We start from the raw sequence: 17,086 nt of genomic DNA, 5'->3' as shown, positions 1-17,086 counted from the left end.
GTGTCCCCCTATAGCCCGCTATACAGCACCTATAACCCCCTATACCCCCCAGCGCACTCCGGCTGAGTGGGCGTGCCCTCCCCGCGAGGCCACGCCCCTCCGAGGCAGCCAGCCAGTGAGATTCACCCAGGGGCGTGTCCTCAACCGGAAGTAGGCGTGGCACAGACCGCCTCTATATAAACTCCCGCCCGGCTCCGCCGCCGCCATTTTTGTGCCGCTATGACGGTGACGATTGCGGCGGCCGCGACGGCGGCGACAACGGGGACGTGTCCGGGGTGGGGACCCCCGAAACGGGCCCCCCGGGGCTGGGGACCCCCCGAGCGGGCCCCCCGGCCCGGCCTGGGCCTCACCCCGGCCCCCCCGCGCTACTTCACGTTCGATCCGCCCGTGGGGCCCAGCGGCCCCTCCCGGCCCCGGCGCCGCCACCGCCGCGTCCTCTACCCGCCGCTGGTGAGTGCCGGACGCCGGGGTCCCTCCCGCACGCCTGGGTCCCTCCCGCACGCCTGGGGTCCCTGGGGCACTCCTGGGTCCCTCCCGAACGCCTGGGGTCCCTGGGGCACTCCTGGGTCCCCTTTCCCGCGCGCCTGGGTCCCTGGGGCACTCCTGGGTCCCCTTTCCCGCACGCCTGGGTCCCTGGGGCACTCCTGGGTCCCTCCCGCACGCCTGGGGTCCCTGGGGCACTCCTGGGTCCCCTTTCCCGCGCGCCTGGGTCCCTGGGGCACTCCTGGGTCCCCTTTCCCGCACGCCTGGGTCCCTGGGGCACTCCTGGGTCCCTCCCAAACGCCTGGGGTCCCTGGGGCACTCCTGGGTCCCTCCCGAACGCCTGGGGCACTCCTGGGTCCCCTTTCCAGCACTCCTGGGTCCCTGGGCACTCCTGGGTCCCCTTTCCAGCACTCCTGGGTCCCTGGGGTACTCCTGGGTCCCCTTTCCCGCACTCCTGGGTCCCCCCCCCCTGTTTCCCGGAGCAGTTTGTGTGGGGAGGGTGAGTCACTTCCCCTCCCCCGCCTGACTCACCCCCACCTGGAGCGCGGAATTTCCCCCGGGGGGGCAGAATTACCCCCCGGGTGGGTTATTTACCCCCAGGGGGGTCCTGTCCCCCCAGGGTGGTTCCTTCCCCCTCCCCAGGGTGGTTCGTTCTCCCCCCCCCCCTCCCCAGGTGGTTTGTCCCCCCCCCTCCCCAGGTGGTTTGTCCCCCCCCCTCCCCAGGTGGTTCATTCCCCCCCTCCCCCAGGATGGTTTATTCCCATTCCCCCCATGGTGGTTCCCCCCCCCACCCTCCCCAGTGTTTCATTCCCCCCTCCCCAAGGTGGTTCATTCCACCCCCACACCCCCCCCCACCCCGGATGGTTCATTCTGCCCAGGGGGTGACTTTCCCAAACCCCAATTCTCACCCCATTCCCCCCCCAGGGTGGTTTGTCCCCCCTCCCCCCCACCCCGAATGGTTCACTTACCCCCCCCAGGATGGTTCAACCCCCCTCCCAGGATGGTTCAACCCCCCTCCCAGGATGGTTCAACCCCCCCCCCCAGGATGGTTCAACCCCCCTCCAGGATGGTTCAACCCCCCCCCAGGATGGTTCAACCCCCCCCCCAGGATGGTTCAACCCCCCCCCCAGGATGGTTCAACCCCCCCCCAGGATGGTTCAACCCCCCCCCCAGGATGGTTCAACCCCCCTCCCAGGATGGTTCAACCCCCCTCCCAGGATGGTTCAACCCCCCCCCCAGGATGGTTCAACCCCCCCCCCCAGGATGGTTCAACCCCCCCCCCAGGATGTTCAACCCCCCTCCCAGGATGGTTCAACCCCCCTCCCAGGATGGTTCAACCCCCCTCCCAGGATGGTTCAACCCCCCTCCCAGGATGGTTCAACCCCCCTCCCAGGATGGTTCAACCCCCCTCCCAGGATGGTTCAACCCCCCTCCCAGGATGGTTCAACCCCCCTCCCAGGATGGTTCAACCCCCCCCCCAGGATGGTTCAACCCCCCCCCAGGATGGTTCAACCCCCCCCCAGGATGGTTCAACCCCCCCCGGGGTGGTGACTTTCCCCAACTCCGGTTGTCGCTCCGGTTCTCACTCCGGTTCTCACTCCGGTTCTCATCCGGTTCCCCCCCAGGTGCGCCGGGCGCCCCCCCCGGACGAGCCGAGCGCGGCCAAGCGGCTGCTGGTGCTGCTGCTGCTGGTGGTGAGTGCGCAGGTGTACAGCGCGCCCGGGGAGGGGACAGACACGGGGACAGACCTGGGGACACCAGACACACCTGCGGTGGCACCCGAGGTGTCCACGGGGACACCGGACACCCCCCTGGGGACACCGGAGACACCCGCGGTGACACCAGAAACACCCGCGGTGGCACCGGTGACACGACGGTGACACCAGAGACACCCCTGGGGACACTGGAAATGTCCGTGGGGACACCCCTGGGGACACTGAACACCCCTGGGGACACCGGAGACACCTGTGGTGACACCAGACACCCCTGGGGACACTGAACATCCATGGGGACACCTGTGGTGGCACCGGACACCCCCCTGGGGACACGGGAGACACCCACGGTGACACTGGAGACACCCGTGGGGACACCAGAGACGCCCCTGGGGACACTGAACGTCCATGGGGACACCAGAGACCCCCCTGGGGACACCAGAGACACAGTGGGGGCACCTGAGACACCTGGGGACACCAGAAACACCCGCGGTGACACCAGACACCCCTGGGGACACTGGAAACGTCCATGGGGACCCCCCTGGGGACACCGGAGACCCCCCTGGGGACACCCGCGGTGACACCAGAGACCCCCCTGGGGACACCCGCGGTGACACCAGAGACACCCGTGGGGACACGAGTGACACGATGGGGACACCAGAGACACGATGGGGACACCCGAGCCCCCCTGGCGCCGCCCCCATCGCCTGCTGTGACATTTTGGGGCCAATTGCCGCGATTTCGGGGGCTCCGCGGGCGCCGCTACCTCATTGGTTCCTTCGTTAATTAACGTGCTTCTCCGTTATTTATTGGATCCATTGGTTATTTATTGGATCCATTGGTTATTGGATCCATTGAGTATTGATTGGATCCATTGAGTATTGATTGGATCCATTGATTATTCATTGGATCCATTGATTATTCATTGGATCCATTCTTTATTGGACCCATTGATTATTGATTGGACCCATTGATTATTGATTGGGTCCACTGATTATTCATTGCATCCATTGGTTATTGATTGGGTCCATTGATTATTGATTGGGTCCATTGATTATTGGATCCATTGAGTATTGATTGGATCCATTGAGTATTGATTGGATCCATTGAGTATTGATTGGATCCATTGAGTATTGATTGGAACCATTGATTATTTATTGGAACCATTATTTATTGCATCCATTGGTTATTTATTGCATCCATTGGTTATTGGTTGGAACCATTGGTTATTTATTGGAACCATTGATTATTTATTGGAACCATTATTTATTGCATCCATTGGTTATTTATTGGATCCATTGGTTATTGGATCCATTGGTTATTTATTGGAACCATTATTTATTGCATCCACTGGTTATTTATTGGATTGATTATTGATTGGATCCATTGATTATTGATTGGGTCCATTGATTATTTATTGCATCCATTGCTTATTTATTGGATCCATTGGTTATTGGATCCATTGATTATTTATTGCACCCATTGATTATTTATTGCATCCATTATTTATTGGATTAATTTAATGAAAGCCGTATTTATCTGACTCGCTATTTCTTGTCCCGATTGGGCTGATTTTGCCGTTATTTCCCGTTCCTGTTTCTGTAACTCCCATTTTGTGCCTTTTCACCCCAATTTCCACCACCCCCCCCCACCCCCGCTCGGGCGTCGTGATCAAAACCCCCATTTTGGGTCCAAACCGCTCGTTTTTTGGCACGTTTCTTGGCGCCCGATTTTATTCATTGAACCCCAAATACAAACCACTAAAGTAACAAAAACCCCCCAAAATGCCCCATTTCCCACCCCCCCGACCCCCCAAAAACGGCAAAAAGAGGGAAATTCACAGAAAACGGGGAAAAGCCCCAAAGTCGCGTTTTCCGCCTCAGTTTGGGGACTTTGGTTCAGTTTGAGCCTCGTTACCAATCGTCGTTAAGTGCGGAATGGACTGAATTTGCTTCTTTCTGCCCCAAAACCCCGGCGGGGGGGAGGGGGGAGAACACGAACGGGGCTTGAAATTATTCCCTCGGCCCTTAATTAATCCTTAATTAGCTGCCGAGGTTGATTGGCTGTGGGAGGAGCTGCCCCCAAAACGGGGTGTTGGGGGAGGGGCCAAGAGGGGAACCTCCCCACCCCCTAATTAGTGAGATTGGCCCCTCCCCTAATTAGCGAGATCATTAATTAGCCACCGAGGTGATTAGACCCAACGCTGGGTCTTTGACTCCAACCCCCGTTGGGTTTCAGTTCAACCCCAGTTGGGTCTTTGGGGCCAAAACCAGTTGGGGGAGGGGCTGGGGAGGGGGCGGGGCCAAGAGGGGAACTTCCCCACCCCCTAATGAGTGAGGTTGGCCCCTCCCCTAATTAACGAGATCATTAATTAGCCACCGAGGGGATTAGACCCAATGCTGGGTCTTTGACTCCAACCCCTGTTGGGTCTTCGGGTCGACCCCGGTTGGCCGTGTGAGCTCGATGCCCATTGGCCGAGGGCCCGGGGAGGGCGGGATGAGGGCGGAGCCACCGAATGAGGGTGACATCTCCATGCCCTAATTAACAAGGTCATTAATTAGCCACTGAGGCAAGAAGCTGCCAACGACGGGTCTTTGACACCAACCCCAGTTGGGTCTTTGGGGTCGACACCAGTTGGGTGCTGGGGGCGGGGCCGGGGAGACCGGGAGGGGGCGGAGCCAAGAGGGGAACCTCCCCAGCCCCTAATTAGCGAGAATGGCCCCTCCCCTAATTAACGGGATCATTAATTAGCCACCGAGGTGATTAGACCCAACGCCGGGTCTTTGGCACCAACCCCCGTTGGGTTTCAGTTCAACCCCAGTTGGGTCTTTGGGGCCAAAACCAGTTGGGGGAGGGGCCGGGGAGGGGGCGGAGCCAAGAGGGGAACCTCCCAACTCCCTAATGAGTGAGGTGGGCCCCTCCCCTAATTAACAAGGTCATTAATTAGCCACCGAGGTGATTAGACCCAACGCCAGGTCTTTGACACCAACCCCCGTTGGGTCTTCGGGCTCGACCCCGGTTGGCCGTGTGAGCTCGCCGCCCATTGGCCGCGGGCGCGGGGGGCGTGGCCAGCGCTCCGTGGCTCCTCCCCCGCGCCCGTTCCCGCTCAGTTGACGAGCGGCGGCGTGGGCGGCGCCGCGTTGGGCGCCAGCGGCCCCGGGGGGAAGGGCCGCGCGGGGAAGGGGAGGGGCCAGGGCAGCTCCAGCGCCGCCCCCCCGCCCAGCGGCGCCAGCGATTGGCCGGGGGGCCCCCCCGGCGGCGCGAAGGGGGCGGGGCCGGCGCCGCCGCCCTTGGCCTTGTCCGCCGCGGCGCCGTGGGTGCGGTGGTGCCGGTTGAGGTGGGAGCTGCGGCTGAAGCTCTTCCCGCACTGCCCGCACTTGTAGGGCTTCTCGCCGGTGTGCACGCGGTGGTGGATGGTGAGTTCCGAGCGCTGGATGAAGCTCTTGCCGCACTCGCCGCACCGGTACGGCTTCTCGCCCAGGTGCGTGCGCCGGTGCGTGATGAGGTTGGACGACACGCTGAAGCACTTGCCGCAGTCGCCGCAGCGGTACGGCTTCTCGCCGGTGTGCATGCGCCGGTGGATGGTGAGGTCGGACTTCTGGATGAACCCTTTGCCGCAGTCGCCGCAGGCGAACGGCTTCTCGCCGCTGTGGATGCGCCGGTGCTTCACCAGCGCCGAGCGCTGCCCGAAGCTCTTGCCGCACTCGCCGCACTCGAACGGCTTCTCGGCGGCTCCCGGCGCCGTCTCGCGGCCGCAATCGGCGCATGGCTCGCGCGCCCCGCGGCTCTTCCCCTCGCGCTTCGGCGCCGCCGCCTTCGCCGCGGCGCTCTGGCCGCACCGGAACAGCCGCCCGCGCCGGTGGGCGGGCAGGAAGCCGGCGAGGTGCTCGGGGCAGCGCGGCGCCGCCGCCTGCGCCGCGTGGACCTTGCGGTGCCGGTCGAGGTGCGAGCTGACGCTGAAGCGCTTGCCGCAGTCGGCGCAGGCGTACGGCCGCTCGCCCGTGTGGACGCGCCGGTGCCGCTCCAGGTCGGACTTCTGGATGAAGCCTTTGCCGCAGTCGCCGCAGCGGTGCGGCCGCTCGCCCGTGTGGATGCGCCGGTGCTGGGTGAGGTTGGAGCCGCGGCTGAAGCTCTTGCCGCAGTCGCCGCAGCGGTGCGGCCGCTCGCCCGCGTGCGTCTTGCGGTGCTTGGCCAGCGCCGCGCGCTGCACGAAGCTCTTGCCGCAGTCGGGGCAGCCGTGGGGCGCCGGGGGCGCCGGAGCGCGCGGCCGCGCCGGGGCGGGGGGGCCGGGCCCGGCGTGGACGCGCCGGTGCCGGTCGAGGTGCGAGCTGACGCTGAAGCGCTTGCCGCAGTCGGCGCACGGGTACGGCCGCTCGCCCGTGTGCACGCGCCGGTGCCGCTCCAGGTCGGACTTCTGGATGAAGCCTTTGCCGCAGTCGCCGCAGCGGTGCGGCCCGCTCGCCCGTGTGGATGCGCCGGTGCTGCGCCAGGTTGGAGCCGCGGCTGAAGCCTTTGCCGCAGTCGCCGCAGCGGTGCGGCTTGTCGGCGGGGGGGTCGCGGCGCCGGCGCCGGACGCACGGGCGGCAGCGCCGAGGCGGCGCCGGGTGGCGCCGGGAGCACTCGGAGCAGCCGCCGGGGGGGGGGCGCGGCGCCGGGGACGCCGGGGACGCCGCGTCGGGCGCCGGGGGGGACGGGGCGCGCGGGTCGGGGGTCGCGGTGGGCGGCACCGCGGCTGGAACGGGGAGAGACGGCGCCGGGTCACCACAATCACCACAAATAACCACACAGCAAATCAACCGGAATCAACCCAAATCAACCCAACCACACCAATTCCACCCAGATCACCCCAAATCAATCACCACAAATCACCCGAATCAACCCAGATCACCCAAATCAGCCCAAATCAACCCAGATCACCCCAAATCACCCGAATCAACCCAGATCACCCCAAATCACCCAAATCACCCAAATCACCCCAAATCACCCAAATCAACCCGGAAATCACCCCAAATCAACCCAGATTGCCCCAAATCGCCCCAAATCACCATAATCACCCCAAATCAATCGAAATCACCCCAAATCATCCGAATCAACCCAGATCACCCCAAATCGCCCCAAATCACCACAATCACCCCAAATCAACCCAAATTACCCCAATTACCCCAAATCAACCAAAATCACCCCAAATCACCCCAAATCACCACAAACACCTCAAATCACCCCAAATCACCCCAAATTGCCCCAATCACCCCAAATCAACCAAAATCACCACAATCACCCCAACCACACCACATCAACCCAAATCACCTGAATCACCCCAAACTGCCCCAATCACCCCAAATCACCCAAATCAGCCCAAATCAGCCCAAATCACAACTGCCCTGACACCCCAAATCAACCCAGATCACCCCAAATCGCCCCAAATCACCCCAAATCACAACTGCCCTGATCACCCCAAATCGCCCCGAATTGCCCCAAATCACCCCAATAACCCAGATCAACCCAAATCAACCGAATCACCCCAAATCAGCCCAAATCACCGCAGATCACCCCAATGACTCAGATCACCCAAATCCCCCGAATCAACCCGAATCAGCCCAAATCACCACAATCAACCCAGATCACCTGAAATCACCCCAAATAACCACAATCACCCCAAATCAGCCCAAATCACCTGAAATCACCACAATCAGCCCAAATTGCCCCAAATTGCCCTGAATCGCCACAACCACCCCAGACACCCCAAATCACCCCAAATCAACCCAAATCAACCCAGATCACCACAATCACCCCAAATTGCCCTAAATCAGCCCAAATCACCCAGATCGCCCCGAATCACCCCAAATCAATCGAAATCACCCCAAATTGCCCCAAATCACCACAAATCACCCAAATCACCCCAATGGCTCCAGATCACCCCAAATCAGCCCAATCAGCCCAAATCACCCCAAATTGCCCTAAATCACCCAAATCACCCCAAATCACCACAAATTGCCCTAAATCACCCCAAATCACCCCAGATCACCCCAAATCACCCCAATTACCCCGAATCACCCCAAATTGCCCTAAATCACCCTGAATCACCCCAAATCACCCAGATCACCCCAAATTGCCCTAAATCACCCCAAATCACCCCAATGACTCCAATCACCCCAAGTCAGCCCAAATCACCCCAAATCACCCCAGTTACCCGAATCAGCCCAAATCACCCCAAATCTCCCTGAATCACCCAAATCACCCAAATCACCCAAAATCGCCCCAATGACTCCAAATCACCCCAAATCAGCCCAAATCAGCCCAATCACCCCGAATCACCCCAAATCACTCCAAATCACCCAGGTCAACCCAAATCACCCCAAATCGTCCCAAACCACCTGAATCAACCCAGATCACCCCAAATCACCCAAATTGCCCTAAATCACCCCAAATCACCCCAATGACTCCAAATCACCCCAAGTCAGCCCAAATCACCCCAAATCACCCCAGTTACCCCGAATCAGCCCAAATCACCCCAAATCTCCCTGAATCACCCAAATCACCCAAAATCGCCCCATTGACTCCAAATCACCCAAATCAGCCCAAATCAGCCCAATCACCCCGAATCACCCCAAATCACCCCAAATCACCCAGATCAACCCAAATCACCCCAATCACCCCCAAATCACCCCAAATCACCCCAAATCACCCAAATTGCCCTAAATCACCCTGAATCACCCCAAATCACCCCAAATCACCCCAATCACCCCGAATCACCCCAAATTGCCCTAAATCACCCCAAATCTCCCCGAATCACCCAAAATCGCCCCAATGACTCCAAATCACCCCAATCACCCCAAATCACCCTGAATTACCCCAATCACCCCAAATCACCCCAATTACCCGGATCACCCCAAATCACCCCAAATCACCCCCAATCACCCCAAATCACCCCAGATCCCCCCAGCCCCCCCTCCCCCCCTCACCTCCGTGGCCGGGCTCCTTCCCGCGCGGCCGCCGCCCCTCCCCCGCCTCGGGCTCGCGCAGCAGCTCCCGCAGCATCAGCTCCACGCGGCGCCGCCCCGCCGCCTGCAGGAGGCGCCCCAGCTGGCGCCGCAGCTCCGGGGCCCCGCCCCCCGCCGCGGCCACGCCCCCCGCCGCCCCGCCCCCCCGCCGCCGCCACGCCCCCCGCCGCCGCCACGCCCCCTGCCGCCGCCACGCCCCCCGCCGCGGCCACGCCCCCCCGGCGTCCCCGGGCGGCTCCGCGGGTCCCGGCTCCACCGCCGCCTCTGCAACAACAAATGGGGGGGGGGGGGGTTATACCAAATTGAGCGGGGGGGGCGGGTCACAAACATCGCGAGGGATCCGAGCCCCCCCTCTCCCCCCAAAATAATGGATTCGCCCAAATTTGGGGGTTTGGGGGGGGGGGGTAGCGAAATTTTGGGGTTAATCGGAGTGGATTTGGGGGTTTTAATTGAAATTGGAAGGGATTGGAGGCAATTTGGGGTGTCTCCCCCCCCTAAAAATAATGGATTTGCCCAAATTTGGGGGTTGGGGGGGGTAGCGAAATTTTGGGGTTAATCGGAGCGGATTTGGGGGTTTTAATTGAAATTGGAAGGGTTGGAGGTAATTTGGGGTGTCTCCCCCCCCAAAAAAATAATGGATTTGTCCAAATTTGGGGGGTTGGGGGGGGGTAGCAAAATTTTGGGGTTAATCGGAGCGGATTTGGGGGTTTTAATTGAAATTGGAAGGATTGGAGGCAATTTGGGGTGTCTCCCCCCCCCTAAAAATAATGGATTTGCCCAAATTTGGGGGGTTTTCCATGTTTTGGGAGGAATGGGAGAGGATTTGGGGGTGTCCCCCCTAAAATAATGGATTCGCCAAATTTGGGGGGTCACAAAGGGTTTGGGGGGTCCCAAAATCTGCTGAATTTCACCCAAATTTGGGGGTTCCCAAAGATTTTGGGGCGCCCCAAATTCCACTGAATTTCACCCAAATTTGGGGGTTCCCAAAGATTTCGGGGGGTCCCAAAATCTGCTGAATTTCACCCAAATTTGGGGGTCCCAAAGATTTTTGGGGGGGTCCCAAAATCCGCTGAAATTCACCCAAATTTGGGGGTCCCAAAGGTTTCGGGGGGTCCCAAAATCCACTGAAATTCACCCAAATTTTGGGGTTCCCAAAGATTTTGGGGGGTCCCAAAATCCGCTGAATTTCACCCAAATTTGGGGGGGGGTCCCAAAATCCACTGAATTTCACCCAAATTTGGGGTTCCCAAATTCACATTCACCCCCATTTGAGGTTGGGGGGGGTCCCCACATTTCAGGCTGTTTCCCCCCAAATCCCGCAGTGACGGGATTCGCCGGGTTTTCGGTGTTGCCCAAAACCGCCGGAATTCACCCCAAACCGGGGTCCCCCCCCACACTCACCGGGTGCCGGGCGCCGGCGCTGCGATTCGGCGAAGGCGGCGATTCGGGGCCAACTGATGGCGATTTCCTCGGCTGAAACGGGCAAATTTGGGGCGGAAAAGCCCTTTTGAGCAATTTTAAACCCCCCCCGAAAAAAAACGCGATGGTTTTGGGTGAAAAAGTCCGGATTTGGGCAAAAAACGCGACGCGGCTTCGCGGCGGGAGGGGAAACTGAGGAACCACCCGAAATGACCCGAATCCCCAACACATTGACCCGAATCCCCCCCAAAATGCCCCAAAATGCCCCAAATCCCCCCAAAATGCCCTAAAATGCCCCAAATCGGCCCAAAATGCCCCAAACCCCCCGAATCTCTCACCCAGGGAAATGACGTCCTCGTAGTTCTCCTGCATCGTGACCCCCAGATCCGGGGGGGGGGGGTTTGGGACCCTGGGCGGGGGGGGAAGGGGCTGATTTTGGGGTCCCAAGGGGCTTTTCAGCCCATTTTTTGGGGCGCCCCCCCCACCCCTTTTGGGGCACCCGGGGGTTCCCCCCCCTCCCCCCCCCCTCCCCCCCCCCCCCCCGCCCCGGTTTGGGGGCTCCCGCCCCTTTCTGTGCTGCGCGGGTCACGTGTCGTTTTGGGGACCCCCCCCACCACCCCCCAGCATCCGGGTCCCTGGGGGGGGGGGGGAGGGGACCCCGAATCACCTGGGGGGGGTGGGGGGAGGGGAGGGGGGGGCGGGGGAGCCGAACGGGGAGCGACCGGAGAGAGCGCCGGGGGGGGCGGGGCCGCCGGACCGGATGTGACGGAGGAGACCACGCCCCTCTCCCCCCTCCCCTTTCTGCGCGCACCCGCGCCCCCTGGCGGCCCCGAGGGGACATCACCCCCCCCCCCCAAATCCGGGTCGAAATGAGGGAAAATGACCCAAAAATGACCAAAATGAGGCAAAACACGCCAAAAATGAGGCAAAGCAGCCCAAAATAAGCCCAAGTGCCCCTTAAAATGAGGCAAATCCAGACCCGAAATGAGGCAAAACGCCCCAAAATGAGGCAAAACAATCAAAAAGTGACCCATAACCTGACCCAAAATGACCCAAAACACCCAAAAATGAGCCAAAACACCCAAAAATGACTCAAATCTGACCCAAAAATGAGCCAAAATGGCCAAAAATGACCCAAAACTCCCAAAAATGACCCAAAAGGCCCCTAAATGACCCAAATCCTGACACCAAAATGAGCCACAATGACCAAAAATGACCCAAAATGAGCCAAAACACCCAAAAATGACCCAAATCCCAACCCCCAAATGAGCCAAAACACCCAAAACTACCCAAAGAACCCCAAAAATGTGGCAAAACACCCAAAAATGACCCAAATCCTGACCCAAAATGAGCCAAAACACCCAAAAATGACCCAGAACCACCCCAAATATGACCCAAATCCGACCCCCCAAATGAGCCAAAATGGCCAAAAATTACCCAAATCTGACCCCAAAAATGAACCCAAAATGAGCCAAAATGACCCAAAACACCCCAAAAATGACCCAAATCCTGACCCAAAATGAGACAAAACACCCAAAAATGAGCCAAATCTGACCCCCAAAATGAGCCAAAATGACCCAAAATGACCCAAAACACCCCAAAAATGACCCAAATCCGACCCCAAAAATGAACCAAAAATGACCTAAAATGAGCCAAAATGACCCAGAACACCCCAAAAATGACCAAAACCCCCAAAATGACCCAAATCGACCCCAAAAATGAGCCAAAATGGCCAAAAATGAGCCAAAACACCCAAAAAATGAGCCAAAATACCCCCAAAAATGACCCAAATCCTGACCAAAATGAGAGAAAAATGACCCAAAATGAACCAAAACACCCCAAAAATGCCCAAAATGACCCAAATCCGACCCCCAAAATGCCCCAAAACACCCAAAAATGCCCCAAATCCCCAAAATGCCCCAAATCCCCAAAATGCCCCAAATCCCCCAAAATGCCCCAAATCCCCCAGATCCGCTGCCAGCGTTTTCTCTATTCTACAGTTTTATTCACAAAAACAAGCGGGAAGAGCCGGGACCCAAAACCACAGAAATGGCCCCAAATCAGCGTCCTGGACCCAAACCCACCAGAAATGGCCCCAAATCTGTGTCCTGGACCCAAAACCACCAGAAATGGCCCCAAATCAGCGTCCTGGACCCAAACCCACCAGAAATGGCCCCAAATCTGTGTCCAGGACCCAAAACCACCAGAAATGGCCCCAAATCGTGTCCTGGTCCCCCCGGGGGCAATAAATACAATAAATACCTTAAATTAAGCGCTCGAGCCCCCCCCGCGGGGACCGAACCACCTCGGATCATTGGGGGGGGTCTCCAAGGTGGGGGAGGAGTCAGTGCCCCCCCCACCCCGAGGTGGTTTCTCCCCCCCCAGAGGTGGTTCTCCCCCCCCAGAGGTGGTTCCCCCCCCCAGAGGTGGTTTCCCCCCCCAGAGGTGGTTTCTCCCCCCCCAGAGGTGGTTTCTCCCCCCCCCAGAGGTGGTTTTTCCCCCCCCAGAGGTGGTTTCTCCCCCCCCCCCCAGTTGGACTTTTCTAGTGGGGGGACCCCAAAATCTTCCCGCCTGCCCCCCGGCCCCGTCTCCGTCCTCCCCGCCCCCACCTACCGAGCTACTCTACGCTATTGAAACTACGTCTTGGGACGCCCAATGGGTCAACCCAATGGGGGGCAAGACAATGCGTCAACCCAATTGATCAACCCAATGGGTCAACCCCATGGATCAACCCAATGGGGTCAAGACAATGGGTCAACCCAATGGATCAACCCAATGGGGGTCAAGACAATGCGTCAACCCAATGGATCAACCCAACGGGCCAACCCAATGGGGGGCAAGACAATGGGTCAACCCCATGGGCCAAACCAATGGGTCAACCCAATGGGGGGCAAGGACAACGGGTCAACCCCATGGCAACCCAATGGATCAACCCAATGGGGGGCAACCCAAAGGGGTCAACCAATGGGGGTCAAGCCAATGGGGTCAAGTCAATGGGTCAACCCAACGGGTCAACCCAACAGAGGTCAAGGCAATGGGGGTCAACCAATGGGGGTCAAGACAAGGGGTCAACCCAACGGGTCAACCCGATGGGTCGACCCAACCGGGTCAAGACAACGGGGGTAAAGACAATGGGTCAACCCAACAGCGTCAACCCAACAGGTCAACCCAACAGAGGTCAAGACCATGGGTCAACCCAACAGGTCAACCAAATGGGTCAACCCAATGGGGGTCAAGACAGTGGGGGTCAAGACAATGGGCCAAACCAAAGGGTCAACCCAACGGGGGTCAAGACAACAGGGGTCAAGACAACGGGTCAACCCAAGAGGTCAACCCAATGGGGTCAAGACAATGGGGGTCAAGACAATGGGCCAACCCAACGGGTCAACGCAATGGGGGTCAACCCAATGGGGCCAACCCAATGAGCCAACCCAATGGGGGTCAAGACAATGGGGGCCAAGACAATGGGTCAACCCAACGGGTCGACCCAATGGGCTCAAGCCAATGGGGCCAACCCAACGCACTCAACCCAACGCACTCAACCCAATGTGGTCAACCCAACGCGCCCACCCCACCGCGCCCACCCCCCGGCGCCGCCGCTCCCGCTCAGAGCTGCGCCGCCTCCTCCCCCGCCGCCCCTTTCCCGCGCCCCCGCGCTTGCCGCCGGGCCCGGGCGCCGCCCCCCCCAAAACGCCGCGCCCCCCCCGCCGCCTCCCCCTCCCCCCGCGCGCCGCCGTGGGCCCGCTGGTGCTTCTGGAAGTGGACGGTGCTGTTGAAGCTCTTCCCCGCAGTCGCCGCACACGTGTGGGTTTGCCGCCGGCGTGCGTGCGCTGGTGCCGGTACAGGTGCGACGTCCTCCCGAAGCGCTTCCCGCAGTCCCCGCACTGGTAGGGCCGCTCGCCGGTGTGGATGCGCTGGTGCCGCTCCCAGTGCGAGCACCACGAGAAGCTCTTGCCGCAGTGGCCGCAGCGGTACGGGCTTCTCGCGGTTGGCGCCGCGCCGGCCCCGCGCCGCCTCGCCCAGGTGCAGCCGCTGGTGCTTCACCAGCGCCGGCCCGTCGCCGAAGCTCTTGCGGCACTGGGTGCACTTGTAGGGCCGCCGGCCCGTGTGGGTGCGCTGGTGCCGCTCGAAGCGCACGGTGCTGCCGAAGCTGCGCCCGCAGTAGCTGCAGATGTAGGAGCGGCCGCCGGCGTGCGTGCGCTGGTGCGGTACAGGTGGGAGCTGCGGCTGAAGCTCTTGCCGCACTCGGGGCACTGGTAGGGCCGCTCGCCCGTGTGGACGCGCCGGTGCCGCTCCCAGTGCGAGCTCCACCAGAAGCTCTTCCCGCAGTGGGCGCAGTGGAACGGCGCCGCGCTCGCGCCGGCGGAGTCGCACCGACAGCGTTGGCGTAGTCGGCACCGACAGCGTTGGCGTAGTCGGCACTGACAATGTTGGAGTAGCCGGCGCCGCTCGCATTGGCGTAGTCGGCACGGACAACGTTGGCGTAGTCGGCACCGCCCGCGTTGGCGTAGTCGGCACCGCCGCCTCCACGCCGTGCGCGCGCTGGTGCCGGTGCAGGTTGGAGCTGAGGCTGAAGCTCTTGCCGCAGTGGTCGCAGCGGAACGGCGGCGTCGCCGGCGCGGTCGCCGTCTCGGCGCCAGTGCGCGCGCTGTGCCGGTAGAGGTTGGAGCTGACGTTGAAGCTCTTGCCGCAGTGGCGGCAGCGGAAGGGCCGCTCGCCCGTGTGCGTGCGCCGGTGTTTGCCGAAGTGCGAGCGGCAGCTGAAGCTCTTGCCGCACTCGCCGCACTCGTAGCTCTTCTGCAGGACGATGATGCTCTTGAACGGCGGGAAGGAGCCGCCGGATTTGCCGGCGGGCGCTCCAGCTGCTGCACCACGGTCCAGCGCAGGGTCCCCCGGCCCGGGGCGGCTCTGGGGGGACCCAGGGGGGACGTCGGTCCAGCTCCAGGATTTCGGGGTCGCCCGATAACGGGGAGGGGTCCAGCTCCAGGATTTCGGCGTCGACTGGTGGTGGGATGGGTCCAGCTCCAGGATTTCGGTCGAGCCCGGTCACCCGACACTGGGGACGGCTCCGGAATTTCGGGGTCACCCGACACCGGGATGGGTCCAGCTCCGGGGTTTCGGGATCACCTGACACTGGGGATGGATCCTGCTCCAGGATTTCGGGGTCACCTGACACTGGGGATGGGTCCAGCTCCGCGGTTTCGGGGTCACCCCGTGGTGGGGATGGATCCGGCTCCTGGATTTTGGGCTCACCCGACACCCGGGACGGGTCCAGCTCCGGGATTTCAGGGTCACCCAGTGATGGGAATGGATCCAGCTCCGAGGTTTTGGGGTCACCTGGTGGTGGGGATGATCCGGCTCCAGGATTTCAGGGTCTCCCGGTGCTGGGGATGGATCCGGCTCTGGGTTTCGGGGTCACCTGGCAATGGGGATGGATCCAGCTCCGGGATTTTGGGGTCACCTGACACTGGGGATCGATCCGGCTCAAGGGTTTTGGGGTCACCCAGCCGGTGGGGATGGCTCCGGCTCCGGGATTTTGGGTCACCCGGTGCTGGGGATGGATCCGGCTCCAGGATTTCAGGCTCTCCCGGTGCTGGGGATGGATCCGGCTCCAGGATTTCAGGCTCTCCCGGTGCTGGGGATGGATCCGGCTCCGGGGTTTTGGGTCACTCGATGCAACCTGGGGGGCCAGAAGGGGGTGGTGGTGGAGTTGGGGGGGTCGGTTGTGGTATTGGGGGGTCAATCCCCATTTGGGGGGTCAATCCCAGTCTGGGGGGGTCAATCCCATTCTTGGGGGTCAATCCCATTCTTGGGGGTCGATCCCAGTCTGGGGGGTCAGCGCCATTCTTGGGGTCCCCCCGTCACTCACCGTGTGTCATCGGGGGGTTCCCGCGTCCCCGTCACCCCCAAAATCCACCGTGGGCTCCCGGCTCCATTGCGGGGACCCCCTGTAGACCCCCAAAAATCAGCTCCTATGGGGACTATAGGGGACGCAGGGACCCCCCGACCCCCCAGGGCTCCAAAGGGGACAGAGTGACACCCCCAAACCCCCTATTGCATCTATAGGGGATGGAGGAACCCCCCGAGACATAGGGACCCCCCCAGACTCCTATGGGCTCTATAGGGGACAGAGGGACCCCCCCGGGAATACAGGGACCCCCCAGACTCCTATGGGCTCTATAGGGGATGGAGGGACCCCCCCCGGGGATACAGGGACCCCCCAGACTCCTATGGGCTCTATAAGGGACAGAGGGACCCCCCCATTGGATCTATAGGGGATGGAGGGACCCCCCCTGAGCTCCATAGGGGACAGTGGAGACCCCCCAGGATATCGGGACCCCCCCAGACTCCTATGGGCTCTATAGGGCTGTAGGGCCCCCCCACCCCCATGGGCTCTATAGGGGCTATAGGGTCCCCCCCACCCCCATGGGCTCTATAGGGGACAGAGGGCCCCCCCCCGCCCCCTATGGG

At 61.1% G+C, this 17,086-nt stretch overlaps 2 protein-coding genes across 2 annotated transcripts; one reads left to right on the top strand and one right to left on the bottom strand.

Annotated features, from left to right (window-relative positions):
* The first annotated feature begins 153 nt into the window (after nt 1-153).
* IER3 (immediate early response 3) lies at nt 154-3,738 on the top strand. The gene is made up of 2 exons (XM_065044160.1): nt 154-450; nt 2,109-3,738. The coding sequence occupies exons 1-2, from the start codon at nt 220-222 to the stop codon at nt 2,361-2,363; spliced, it is 486 nt and encodes a 161-aa protein (XP_064900232.1). The 5' UTR covers nt 154-219; the 3' UTR covers nt 2,364-3,738.
* A 157-nt stretch (nt 3,739-3,895) lies between these two features.
* On the bottom strand, nt 3,896-15,738 carry LOC135576860 (uncharacterized; the record flags this gene model as incomplete). Its single annotated transcript, XM_065044050.1, is given in 9 exon segments — nt 3,896-6,648; nt 6,650-6,927; nt 9,158-9,314; nt 9,385-9,460; nt 10,598-10,669; nt 10,954-11,626; nt 14,145-14,626; nt 14,628-14,826; nt 14,829-15,738. Coding segments are annotated over 9 exon segments (4,194 nt in total), but the record flags the coding sequence as incomplete, so codon positions are not given.
* Between the last annotated feature and the right edge of the window lie 1,348 nt (nt 15,739-17,086).

The sequence above is a fragment of the Columba livia genome, chromosome 32, assembly GCF_036013475.1.
Source record: "Columba livia isolate bColLiv1 breed racing homer chromosome 32, bColLiv1.pat.W.v2, whole genome shotgun sequence".
In the NCBI taxonomy this organism is placed as follows: Eukaryota; Metazoa; Chordata; class Aves; order Columbiformes; family Columbidae; genus Columba; species Columba livia.
Note: the sequence above shows the minus strand (reverse complement) of the source record. Positions and strands in the feature narration are given on the sequence as shown.

Excerpts from the sequence above, each read along its gene's own strand:
- IER3 (XM_065044160.1), top strand. The coding sequence starts at position 220 with ATGACGGTGACGATTGCGGCGGCCGCGACGGCGGCGACAACGGGGACG. Across the intron at positions 451-2,108 it reads GCGTCCTCTACCCGCCGCTG|GTGCGCCGGGCGCCCCCCCC; the intron begins GTGAGTGCCGGA and ends GTTCCCCCCCAG.